We start from the raw sequence: 12,496 nt of genomic DNA, 5'->3' as shown, positions 1-12,496 counted from the left end.
AAACTTAACATTTAAATTTATATAACACTTAGTTATAACATCGAACAATTTTTCGAAATTCATTTTTTACTTTTGTGAAAACTTTACTTAAATTACTTCAATTTGAACTCTATTTATAAAAAAACGTTTCATTTAAAAAAGTCATTTCTTAGATAAAGAAAAATCCGTGTAACTTTTTTAAAAAACAAATCTCCTAACTTTAGTTCTTCCTAAAAAAACACTTTTTATTTTAAAAAAATTATAAATTATTGAAAATGTAACAGACCTTCAAAAAATAATTTATAATCACACAGGTTAAAAAGTGAAAATAAGAACATTAATCAAAGATTCGACAATAGTTTTTTAGAATGATAACACGGGTACATTTACATCTATATTTTCCGAGAACATTAAATAAAAAACCAATATTTAGCTTGCTAAAAATTAAAATAAAATAGTAAACTTTCAAAATCTGATTCTCTCGAAAAAAAAATAACCCTATAATTAATAAGGAATTTAGAGAGAATGTTTACAGGTGGTAATCCTTTCCACATCCAAACAACGATGTCAAAATACAACATCATTTTTTTATGGGTAAGACAAAATGATGATGATAATACTTAAATGGAGTACAAAATCCTATTCAGTAACTTCAACTCAACTGGGTAGTTTCTCAACAGTTATGATTGTAAAGTTGAAGGACATATATAGAAAAACCTTAAGATCATTCGAGTTGAAGGGCTTCAAAACATTCAAGATTTAAATTTCTAACAATAATTTATAATGGTTTAAAATATCCCAACCCTCGAAACTAATTCATGCACCATATTCTAGTCATGACACACAAGCTAGTTGAACGCAAGAATCTGAATAATAGCATGCATACACATAAAATGTTTTGATGAACAAAAGTCACAATTAAACAGGAGTGCAATTTAGAATCCAGATGTAAACTGGGCCAATCCTGACCTCTTATCAAAAAGCACTATCTAAGGTGACTGTGAGCGACGATGGTTGTCATCATCTTCATCAATGGGGCTCCTGTCATCCCTAGGGCTCCGGGTGGGGCTCCGGCTACGCCCATTAGATTTAGGGCTCTCATAAGCCCTCTCATTGTGGTGGTTCCTTGCAGGGCTAGCAGGGCTTCTACTTTTACCTCTTGGACCATCACTGAAGTCAGATCCATCTCGCTGGGTCACCAACCTATCTTCATTACGGGGAGATATGTCACTTTTCTTCTGTGGGCTGCCACGCTCAGGTGATGCACTATGCTCCCTTATCTTGGAGGGCCGAGGACTCCGTGACCTATCTTCAGAAACTGGGCTTCTTGCTCTTCTCACAGGGGATCTCGATCGACTGGCAAAAGAAATAGGGGACCAATCCTCAGCTTACAACCTTATTACAAATGAAGTACTACTGACAAGTGAAGTACTATTGCATCAGAACATAAACCATAGGATTAGAAATTATTAGAACCCAACCTGTAGCTACGCTCACGACTGTAGCTCCGATCCCTGCTTCTCCCACGACGAGGAGAATATGACCTGACGGGTGATCGTAACAAACTCCGTCCACGCCTGCTGCTACAGAAAAGCTCAAATTGACATAAAAATAAATAAACAAGGACATATCACACAATGTAGCAGAGGTATGGAAACAAAACGAGGGCTTACCTCATCTTTTTGGGACTGTTCTTACAGTTCTTCTCTATATGACCTCTTTCCCCACAGCGGTAGCATTTGTTCTTCCAATCCCCAGCTTTGCAATCTCGGGCCCAGTGACCATCGATGCCACAGTTAAAGCATCGTCCAGATCCAGGAGGTGGACCCCGACCCAAGTATTCACGGGAACCACGAGGACCCTGATTGCATATAGATCACATGAAAAACAAATTAACAAGCAATAAAAAGCTACCAAAATTGGTTAAAAAAGTCGAAGCACAGAAACAATGAAATTAGAGGTGCATGGCTCCAGAAGAAATTTAATATTTATGTACGAGGTTCTTAAGGAAACGCAGACAAAGGAGAACATCATCTAATTGCCCGTTGCTAGTAACAATGAAGAGAAAAATGTGCACAAATAGAAGAACTGAAGACATGCAATAGCCCAATTATTACATTGTAGATTCGACGGAATAAATCTATATATGCCACAATAAAATCCAACAATCATGCACTAGATAAACATTATAGAAACTATGAAAAACATATATTAAGAAAAATATTATGTACATAAACTGAGATAGTTCCTACCCCCTTGGCAAATTCGACAATAATACGACTTCCTTCAATGTCACGGCCATCCAAGTTATATCTGGCATCCTCCGCATCTCGAGGATCACTAAATTCCTGTTCAAAAGCTGTCAGTAACAAGCCACTGAAGTAACAGAATCTTACCACCATTTACAACCGAATCCTCTGAGCAGACACTAATGGCCACCTTGGAACAAAGGCACGACGAGCAATGGAAGTCAACAAAAAAAAAAAGATAAAAGACAAAGAACGGAACGACAACTTACAACAAAGGCGAAATCGTTCTTCATATCCACACCTCGAACTCTGCGGAAATGGTTTCCAGAAACAGTAAGGCCATCATTACTTAACTACTGGAGCTGTATACAACGCCCCTCAAAGACGGACTAAACACCAGTTTGTGATTGTTGCCATTTCCATAAAAAACACGCAATAACATTACAGAAAGAATCGCCAAAGTCAACACTCGACAGGAATTTCCATCAATTCCACCAAGGCCAACCTCCCAACACAGACCTCCAGGTTTAGGGAAAACCACAGAAACCTTCAACAAGATTATTCATGTTAAAACATGAAACCTAGGGGATTTGATTCCCACGCATAACATGACAAATAACAAAACAAATCCAAGCTCAAATCAAAGCTTAGATAAAACCTGCATATCACCACCCTAAGTTTCAGCATAAAACAAGGTCGACAGCCGACGGCAACCTATCACTAACTCGACTCCCTTGCCAATGTAAACAACAAAGTTGAATCAAACAATTCCAAACACATATTGGAAAAAATCAAACAATTTAGACATTGAATTGGAAGGACAAAACAATGGAAAACATCCTGCCGATTCAAAGCAAGAAATTAAATACTAAAGAACAAAGACAATCATCCACGTAGACAAACAGGTAAGCAGACATGGAATGGAATAATAAGAAAAACATGTTAAAGATTAAAAGGGTAAATAGGTAAGTAAACATGGTATTTAAAAGACAGTCCCAAACGCTGATTTCGGCCTCAACATTGCAATAGAAATTATTTGTCTGAAATCTTCTGTAACATAAAGGATCGCTGTGAACCCACAACAGCAATTTCAAAACTTGCATGTAAATAACATTGTTTCGAAAAGGATTGAGTTGCTTAGAGAAATAATCAAGTCTATGGTTCTCTCTATATTTCAAAAGATAAGAACTAATGATTAAATAAAGGGAAATTACCTTCCATATCTGCTGAAAGCACGCTCCAGATCACGGGAACGGGTGTTATGGGACAAGCGTCCCACATACAGGCGTGTATTGTATTTATCATCATAGCGAGGCATCGTTTTTCCTTCTAGCTCTACAATATAAACAAATGAAATTTTGAGAGTAATTATGAAAGCGGCCACACAGAGACCCCTTCTGTCGACAAAAAAAATGACTGAAATTGAAATAAAAGGGAATGGATTGGGAAAAAATAATTGAATTTTAAACATGCAATCAATTTCAAAACCTAGGTCGCAGAAAACAAAGAAAACGGTAAATTATTACATGAGAAATTGATGAGAAAGATGAAAAGAAAAATCCAGAGAGAAAATCCTATAGAGCCAAGAACCAAAAGTGGTGAAAGGCGAATCGAACAATTGAAAGAAAAACGGTAGAGAAACGTTACCTCGGAGCGAATTGGTGTTTCTGCAGAAGCCTAACCCCTCTTTCAAAGTGGATCAGCCTCTCTCCGATTATTAATTTATATGGGACCTCTGCCACACATCTCCATAGTTTTCTTTTGTTAATTGGGCCAGAAATTGGCCTTTCCTTGGAAATTAAAACAGGTGTATTTCTCCTTTTGTACCTCCAACTTTTCTTCTGCAACCCCAACTTTTTTAAATTTTAATTTTTATCAACACCTCTTGATACCAAATTTCGACACCCATTATATAAATTATATAAATATGTATAACGAAAGTTAACATCCACAAGAATATATGTATATCAGATGTCAAAATTCATGTATATATATATATATATATATATTATATATTATTCTTTACTTTTCTTTATTTACTTAATTAAAATTTAATTTAATTTATTCTTAATACATTAAATAAGAAAAATTAAAAAACATATATATTAATATTTTATATTTAAACATTATATTAAGAAAAGTTTAAAAATAGCAAAATATGTAAATTTAAAAAAATTAACATTAAAAAATGAAAAACAAAAAATAATAAACTAAAGAAAAAATAATTAAAATTAAAAAATTAACCTTCAAATAAGATTAAAACAGAATAAAAATTAAAATGTATAATTATATCTTTTTAAGTTCAACTAATATATAGGAAAATATATAAATATATATATATATATATATATATATATATATATATATATATATATATATATATATATATATATATATTATCAAATTTTGAGATCCAGTAATTTTTTTAATTGGATTTCGAAATCAAATATCTTTTGTTTTAGGATACATATTAGTGAGCGTGATAAGAGTCAAAAGGTTATTTTACGAATTTTTTAAAAGTTTGGAATTTTGTATATTTATATATATATGTATAATAAATTACTTAATAAATTATGAGTAATTTAAACTGGGACAAAAGATTATGTATATACTTATCTTTATCTTTATATTTAATTAATAATATCGGTTATTACACGTATCTATAATACATATATTCTGTCAAAGTTTTAACAATATTCATAGACGAATTTATTTTTCAGTTTCATTCAAATCGATATCTTGAAACACCATCGATATCTTGAAAACCGACATTTGAAATTTGTAAAAGATTCCGTGTAAGCATTAATTTACTACAAAAAGAATTAACACAATATCACGAATTTGACATAATTAAATGTCGTTTTATCACTCCTAATGGATTTGTGGTGGAACAGTCGAAAACTTCAAAAGCTATAACTGGGATATTGGTGAGGCACATGTTAAGATGGAATACTGTTTTTTTTTTTTTATTTACATGTGTATAACATCGTTAGGGTGGACATGTTCGTTACTTAATTTTCTAAATTTGGTTGTGATTGTATTATATATTCAACCAGTATTATTTTTTATCTTATAATTTACCCTACATTATTAATTATTAATTAGACGTATTTTTTATTCTGAAAACTTAATTAAAAATAAGTAAGATAAAACTTATTAATCGAGGTCATGTTGATTCGGTCTATCACTAACGCATCACTAACAGGAGAAACCGAGCTCATTTGTGTATTAAAACGAAATGAAAATCTTCATTGACTAACTAATTTTTATAATTTATTCAAATAATTGTTAATGTTTTAATTATATGGTAATAATTAATAAATGATACAAGTATAAGAAAATTAAATTATAAAATTATTATAATTTGTTATATATATATATATTCTTGAAATATATAATATAAAAAATATATTTTCAATTTAATTTTTTAAAAATACAAACTCACAAAATCCGTCCCACTACAAATCCAACTTAAACCACCCTCTTAATAAAATCAATCTGTAGTAACTTTCTCCAAAAACATATTTCCTAATTTTAGTTCGTACTAAAAAATACACTACTATTTTCTCATTTGCAAAAATATTATAAATTTTGTAAACTATAGAAAATGCAAAAAGACCTTGAAAAAATTAAAACACGGGTGCGACACGATTTCCATAAACATCTACAAATTTATTTCACGAGAACATTAAATAGAAAAGTAACAACACAATAACACAATCTAATTAACAAGGATTTTAGAGTGAAAAAGTTTACACAATGTAAAATACAATAGCAATTTTTCAAGCGATACTATTCACATCCTAACATCGATGTCAAAATACAATAACAATACATGATAGAGTACAAAATCCTAACTCGACTAAGGTAGTTTATCAACAGTTATAATTGTCTAATTAAAGCAACATAGAAAAAAAATAGATAAACCTCAAGATATTTCGAGTTGAAGGGCTTCAAAACATACAAGATATAAATTTCTAACAATAATTTATAATGGTTTAAAATATCCCAACCCTTGAAACCAATTCATGCACCATATTCTATCCATGACACACAAGCTAGTTGAACAGCAAGAATCTGAATAATAGCATGCATACATAAAATGTTTTGATAAACAAAAATCACAATTAAACAGGAGTGCAATTTATAATCCAGATGTAAACTGGGCCAGTCCTGACCTCTTATCAAAAAGCACTATCTAAGGTGACTGTGAGCGACGATGGTTGTCATCATCTTCATCAATGGGGCTCCTGTCATCCCTAGGGCTCCGGGTGGGACTTCGGCTACGCCCATTAGATTTAGGGCTATCATAAGCCCTCTCATTGTGGTTCCTTGAAGGGCTAGCAGGGCTTCTACTTTTACCTCTTGGACCATCACTGAAGTCAGATCCATCTCGCTGGGTCACCAACCTATCTTCATTACGGGGAGATATGTCACTTTTCTTCTGTGGGCTGCCACGCTCAGGTGATGCACTATGATCCCTTATCTTGGAGGGTCGAGGACTCCGTGACCTATCTTCAGAAACTGGGCTTCTTGCTCTTCTCACAGGAGATCTCGATCGACTGGCAAGAAAAATAGGTGACCAAAATTCAGCTTACAAGCTTTTTACGAAAGAAGTACTACTGACAAGTGAGACAACACTCAAATTGCAGTACTATTGCATCAGAACACAAACAATAGGATTAGAAATTATTAGAACCCAACCTGTAGCTGCGCTCACGACTGTAGCTCCGATCTCTGCTTCTCCCACGACGAGGAGAATATGACCTGACTGGTGATCGTGAGAAACTCCGTCCACGCCTGCTGCTACAGAACAGCTCAAATTGACATAAAATATTTAAAACTCAATAAGAAAACAATAAACAAGTTAAGGACATATCAACACAATGTAGCAGAGGTGTATGGAAGCAAAACGAGAACTTACCTCAACTTTTTGGGACTGTTCTTACAGTTCTTCTCTATATGACCTCTTTCACCACAGCGGTAGCATTTGTTCTTCCAATCCCCAGCTTTGCAATCTCGGGCCCAGTGACCATCAATGCCACAGTTAAAGCATCGTCCAGATCCAGGAGGTGGACCCCGACCCAAGTATTCACGGGAACCACGAGGACCCTGATCATATAGAGATCAGATTAAAACAAATTAACAAGAAATATAATAGCCCAAGTATTAGCTTGTAGATTCTACAGAATAAATTCATATATGCCACAATAAAATCCAACAACCATGCATTAAATAAACACTATAGACAATAAAAAAACCATCCCAAAGACGAACTACTAAAATTGAGAAGACCAAATCATAAGAAAAATATCATTAGAGACATTTAAGTAGTTCCTACCCCCTTAGCAAATTCAACAATAATACGACTTCCTTCAAAGTCACGGCCATCCAAGTTAAATCTAGCATCATCCGCATCTCGAGGATCACTAAATTCCTGTTCAAAATCTGTCAGTAACAAGCCACTGAAGTAACAGAATCTTACCACCATTTACAACCGAATCCTCTGAGCAGACACTAATGGCCACCTTGGAACAAAGGCACGACGAGCAATGGAAGTCAACAAAATAAATAAAAGACAAAGAATGGAATGAAAACTTACAACAAAGGCGAAATCGTTCTTCATATCCACACCTCGAACTCTGCGGAAATGGTTTCCAGAAACAGTAAGGCCATCATTACTTAACTACTGGAGCTGTATACAACGCCCCTCAAAGACGGACTAAACACCAGTTTGTGATTGTTGCCATTTCCATAAAAAACACGCAATAACATTACAGAAAGAATCGCCAAAGTCAACACTCGACAGGAATTTCCATCAATTCCACCAAGGCCAACCTCCCAACACAGACCTCCAGGTTTAGGGAAAACCACAGAAACCTTCAACAAGATTATTCATGTTAAAACATGACACCTAAGGGATTTGGTTCCCACGTATAACATGACAAATAACAAAAAAAATCCAAGCTCAAATCAAAGCTTAGATAAAACCTGCATACCACCACCCTATGTTTCAGCATAAAACAAGGTCGACAGCCGACTGCAACCTATCACTAACTCAACTCCCTTGTCAATGTAAACAATAAAGACGAATCAAACAATTGCAATCATATCTCAGATAAAGTCAAACAATTTGGACATTGAATTGGAAGGACAAACCAATGGAAAACATCCTGCCAATTCTAAACAAGGAATTAAGTAATAAAGAACAAAGGCAATCATCCGCATAAACAAACGGGTAAACAGACATGGAATACTAAAAAGAATGTCAAAGATTAAAAGCAAATAGGTCCTTTAAAAAACGGTCCCAAACGGTGATTCCGGCCTCAAAGCTACAATAGAAGTTTTTTCTATCGCCATGAATCCACAACCACAATTTCAAAACTCCCATGTAAATAACATTGTGGATTGAGTTGCTTGGAGAAAAAATCAAGTCTAGGGTTCTCTATATATTTTGAATGATAAGAATTACCAATTAAAAAGAAAAATTACCTTCCATATCTGCTGAAAGCACGCTCCAGATCACGAGAACGGGTATTGTGGGACAAGCGTCCCACATACAGGCGTGTATTGTATTTATCATCATAGCGAGGCATCGTTCGTCTACTACAATATAAACAAATAAAATTTTGAGAGTAATTATGAACACTACATAGAAACAAAAACTAAGATTGAAATAAAAGGGAAATGGATTATGAAAAAATAATTGAATTTCAAACATGCAGCCAATTTCAAAACCTAATCACAGAAAACAAACAAATCCGTATATTATTACATCAGAAAATTCTGTGAAAGACGAAGAGAAGCAGCAAGAGAGAAAATCTGATAGAGAGGAAAACCAAAAGTAAAAAAGGAGGCAAATCGAACAATTGGAAGAATAAGAGAGTTGGGAACCTATACCTCGGGGATTGGTGTTTCTGCCCAAACCTAACCCTTTCAAAATGGATCTGCTTCTCTCCGATGATGAATTTATACAGGACCTCTGCCACATATCTTCCTAGATTTTTTTTCTCTGTTAATTGGGCCTGAGTTTGGGCTTTTCGTGAAAATTAAAAATGAAAGAACAAAACACATCATCTTCAAGATTTTATATTTGCCTGATACTTCGAGTAATACATACTCTTTATTTTGATATGGTAATTTTCGTCCTTGCTTTTATAAAATTTGTAATTTTTTATCTCAGTTTTTTTTTTATTTTTGATAATTTAATCTTTATGTTTTAGATAAGTTTATGTTTATATGTTTGTTAATTACATGTAACTTTATTCAATTTTATGTTTAATTATATATAATATTACTTTGGCCATGGACAAAAAATATATAATATTCGTATTGTATGGGATAATTGAAAAAATATATATAACCTATGACTACTTATTATCAATATAAGTTGATAATGATTTAATATGCTTTTAGAAAATAAAATTGAACAAGTTACTGATAATTAATATATATATATATATATATATAATTAGAGAACAATATTACAAATAAATAAAAAATATAAATATTAAATTTGCAAAAAGAAAAATAAATTTTAGGAACCAAAAATTGTTTATTTTTTTCAAATACTACGATCAAACTTACATTTTTTTTTATTGGCTGAAATTTTTAACCTTATTAACAATATTTGGTGGACAAATCTGTTTTTACTTGTAATTTTTTTATATACCACTTAAATAGCATTTTCACTTAATGTTTCTTAAAAAACTAGATTTAACTTCTAATCTTTTATATTCATTCATCCTTAATCTCTAAATTATTTAATAAATTATCTTTTAATCTTGTAATATAATATAAATATTGATAATAATAATAATAATAGTAATAATAATAATATATAACTGTTATTATTATCTTGTTTCATTCATAAGATATAATTTTTAAGTTTTATATAAGAAAGCTTGCTTACCTTTATATTGCATCAAATATTCATTATAGTTAATAATAATTAAGTATGGACTCAGAAAAGGATTTAATGTTGTAAGTAATATGAGGAATGGACTCAATAAAAACAATTGATTTAATAAAAACAAAAATCTATGACATGTAGACATGTATAATGTACTGTTCTCGAGTTTTCCTAGACAAGCAAATAAAATTTCTAACATATATTCTAAATTTTTATTTCTTAAATAATTTCTTTTTTCTATAAATTACTAAAAAGAATTAAAAGTGAATTTTTTTTATAAAATAAAACAAACTTGTACATAAATTATAAATTTAAATTTAAAAAATATATATAAAAGAAATTTTATAAAAAATAAAGTATGTATAAGTTGATTTTAATCTATATGAAAAACTAATTTCAATTTTATTTATTTTTCTTTTCTGAAAGGACCTTTTACAAAATTTCATTTAAAATAATTATAATATCTCCAATCAAATGATTTATAGAGTTTTGAAGCTTAATATAATTTCTACCTGGTAACTTTATTATTGTATCTTATTTTAAATCCTTAAAGATGCAAAACTATTAAATAGAAGATTTATTAGTTACTTCAGCACATGTTGTGGACACATGTTTTGGTGTTAATTATGGTCACATGTTCTTATTTGCATTATAGTTTTTCTTATTAGGACTTACTAATTGTATATAATTGCAATTGTTTTTCATGTATATATAAGATATTGCATTTATTTTCTTTTATATATATTGTATGTTTTGTTTTTTTTCTTTTATATTAGTACAAAAATCTTATCTAAGATAGTCCTTCAGACAAATTGAACCTATAAGCCTAAAACATAAAATAATTAAACCAGTGATTTCTTCATGAAATTCAGTAAAATATAAATTACTTTAAACTAATTGAGCTAAATACATCTCTAAGTCCAACAAATAAAATAACTAAAATAATTTACTACTAATATGTCTTCAATAAACTATGCATAAGTTTCAAAAGAGGGAATGAGAAAGAAAAAAAAAGTAAAGAAGGGAGGTCTTCCTAAAGAAAAATTCTTGATTCCTAAATTAATAAGAATTAAATGATAATAATGGAAAATATAATAAATATAAATGAGATAAATGTTACTCCCTGGTGATATTTTTATATAGACTTTTAGTCTTCAAATAAAAAATTTAGATCTTTCACATTCTAACAAGCAATTTTTTGATGAATCATGCATAAACTTGATGGTTTATATTTGAAAAAACATTTTTCTATTAGTTCCTTCATAGCACCATATCTCATTGAATTTAATAGTCCGTATATTCTACTAGTAAGCATACGTAGTTTCATTTGAAAGAAGAACTTCACCAAATATAACAATTTATGAATGAAAATTTGTACTTGAAAATATGACCATTGAGTTATTATACTTAGTCTTCTTATATATTTAATATTAAGGCTCCTAATCGCTTCTATATATTATTATAAAAGAAGATAGGAGAGCGAGTGACATTCATGTTTGTTTTTGCATATTATTGTTGATGTGTTGCGATGAATTTGGGGAAGAGATCCAAATTTTCGTCCCTCTTGGTTGAACAGATTTGAAGAGAAACATTTTTCATTTACTAAATTAACTCTTTTACCTTCTTTTTTTTATATTTCTCACTCTATTATGTATTGGCTGTATCAAATATTGCAAAATTTAAAAGGACATTTGAAAAGTACTATGATGTATTGCAAAGCCTATGGGGATACGCTACCATTAAAAGGGATCTAATCCTATATTTGTTAAAATCGATCCTTGTGTGTAAATTGGAGAGGGATTTGATCCCATTTTTATGCAGATTCGATCTCATGCTTCGAAACATTATTAAAATATATTATCATAAAAAATATTATTTTATTAATTTTTATAATTTATTTTTTCAATTTTAATAGTAAAAAAATAACAAAACAATTATAACTTATACAAATACCAATTTATATTACTTATTATATAAAGGGCAATATGGTAATCTACCTATTATTTTTATTAATTTTTTTTTAATTTATCACACCACTCACAAATTTTACTTCCAAATCTATTCACTATCACCTCTAAATATTTTCAAAAAAACAACACACTATTCACTCTGGCATCCGGTCAGACCCATTCACTTTCTCTCTCTCAAATCCATCTATTTAAGTGAACATGGCCTAAGTGTCCTCTCTCTTTTTTATCCACTAAAACAAAATTATTTTTTGGATGTTATAAATAATCTATGGACTTGAGTTTTATTATTATAAATGGACCCCAAACACAATGAATTAAATAAGCATAATTTAGCTCACATCAAATAGTCAATAATCTTCAAATATAAAATTGGTGTTTACATGAAC

General features: G+C 31.0%; 2 protein-coding genes across 11 annotated transcripts; both read right to left on the bottom strand.

Moving 5' to 3' along the window:
* Positions 1–831: 831 nt before the first annotated feature.
* Positions 832–4,011, bottom strand: LOC114186147 (serine/arginine-rich splicing factor RS2Z33-like). Of its 4 annotated transcripts, none has more exons than XM_028074178.2 (7): positions 3,876–4,011; positions 3,443–3,563; positions 2,498–2,537; positions 2,232–2,327; positions 1,653–1,840; positions 1,461–1,562; positions 832–1,335 (listed from the first exon to the last, which is right to left on the bottom strand). In XM_028074178.2, the coding sequence occupies exons 2-7, from the start codon at positions 3,544–3,546 to the stop codon at positions 969–971; spliced, it is 897 nt and encodes a 298-aa protein (XP_027929979.2). In that variant the 5' UTR covers positions 3,547–3,563; positions 3,876–4,011; the 3' UTR covers positions 832–968. The 4 variants fall into 4 exon arrangements, with proteins under 4 accessions (XP_027929979.2, XP_027929987.2, XP_027929991.2 ...); XM_028074186.2 differs by having other exon boundaries at positions 1,461–1,559; XM_028074190.2 differs by having other exon boundaries at positions 1,461–1,556.
* Positions 4,012–6,198: 2,187 nt separating this feature from the next.
* LOC114187240 (serine/arginine-rich splicing factor RS2Z32-like) lies at positions 6,199–9,314 on the bottom strand. 7 transcript variants are annotated; one of them, XM_085673065.1, is made up of 8 exons: positions 9,129–9,150; positions 8,721–8,831; positions 8,228–8,294; positions 7,831–8,108; positions 7,570–7,665; positions 7,153–7,340; positions 6,933–7,034; positions 6,199–6,790 (listed from the first exon to the last, which is right to left on the bottom strand). In XM_085673065.1, the coding sequence occupies exons 4-8, from the start codon at positions 7,852–7,854 to the stop codon at positions 6,427–6,429; spliced, it is 774 nt and encodes a 257-aa protein (XP_085529191.1). In that variant the 5' UTR covers positions 7,855–8,108; positions 8,228–8,294; positions 8,721–8,831; positions 9,129–9,150; the 3' UTR covers positions 6,199–6,426. The 7 variants fall into 7 exon arrangements, with proteins under 7 accessions (XP_085529191.1, XP_027931236.2, XP_085529184.1 ...); XM_028075435.2 differs by lacking the exon at positions 8,228–8,294 and having other exon boundaries at positions 6,933–7,031; positions 7,831–7,870; positions 9,129–9,314; XM_085673058.1 differs by lacking the exon at positions 8,228–8,294 and having other exon boundaries at positions 6,933–7,028; positions 7,831–7,870; positions 9,129–9,314.
* Between the last annotated feature and the right edge of the window lie 3,182 nt (positions 9,315–12,496).

The sequence above is a fragment of the Vigna unguiculata genome, chromosome 1, assembly GCF_037176805.1.
Source record: "Vigna unguiculata cultivar grain cowpea cultivar isolate G323 ecotype 2 chromosome 1, ASM3717680v1, whole genome shotgun sequence".
In the NCBI taxonomy this organism is placed as follows: Eukaryota; Viridiplantae; Streptophyta; class Magnoliopsida; order Fabales; family Fabaceae; genus Vigna; species Vigna unguiculata.
The sequence above is the reverse complement of the archived record's forward strand: the minus strand, read 5'-3'. Positions and strand labels throughout refer to the sequence as shown.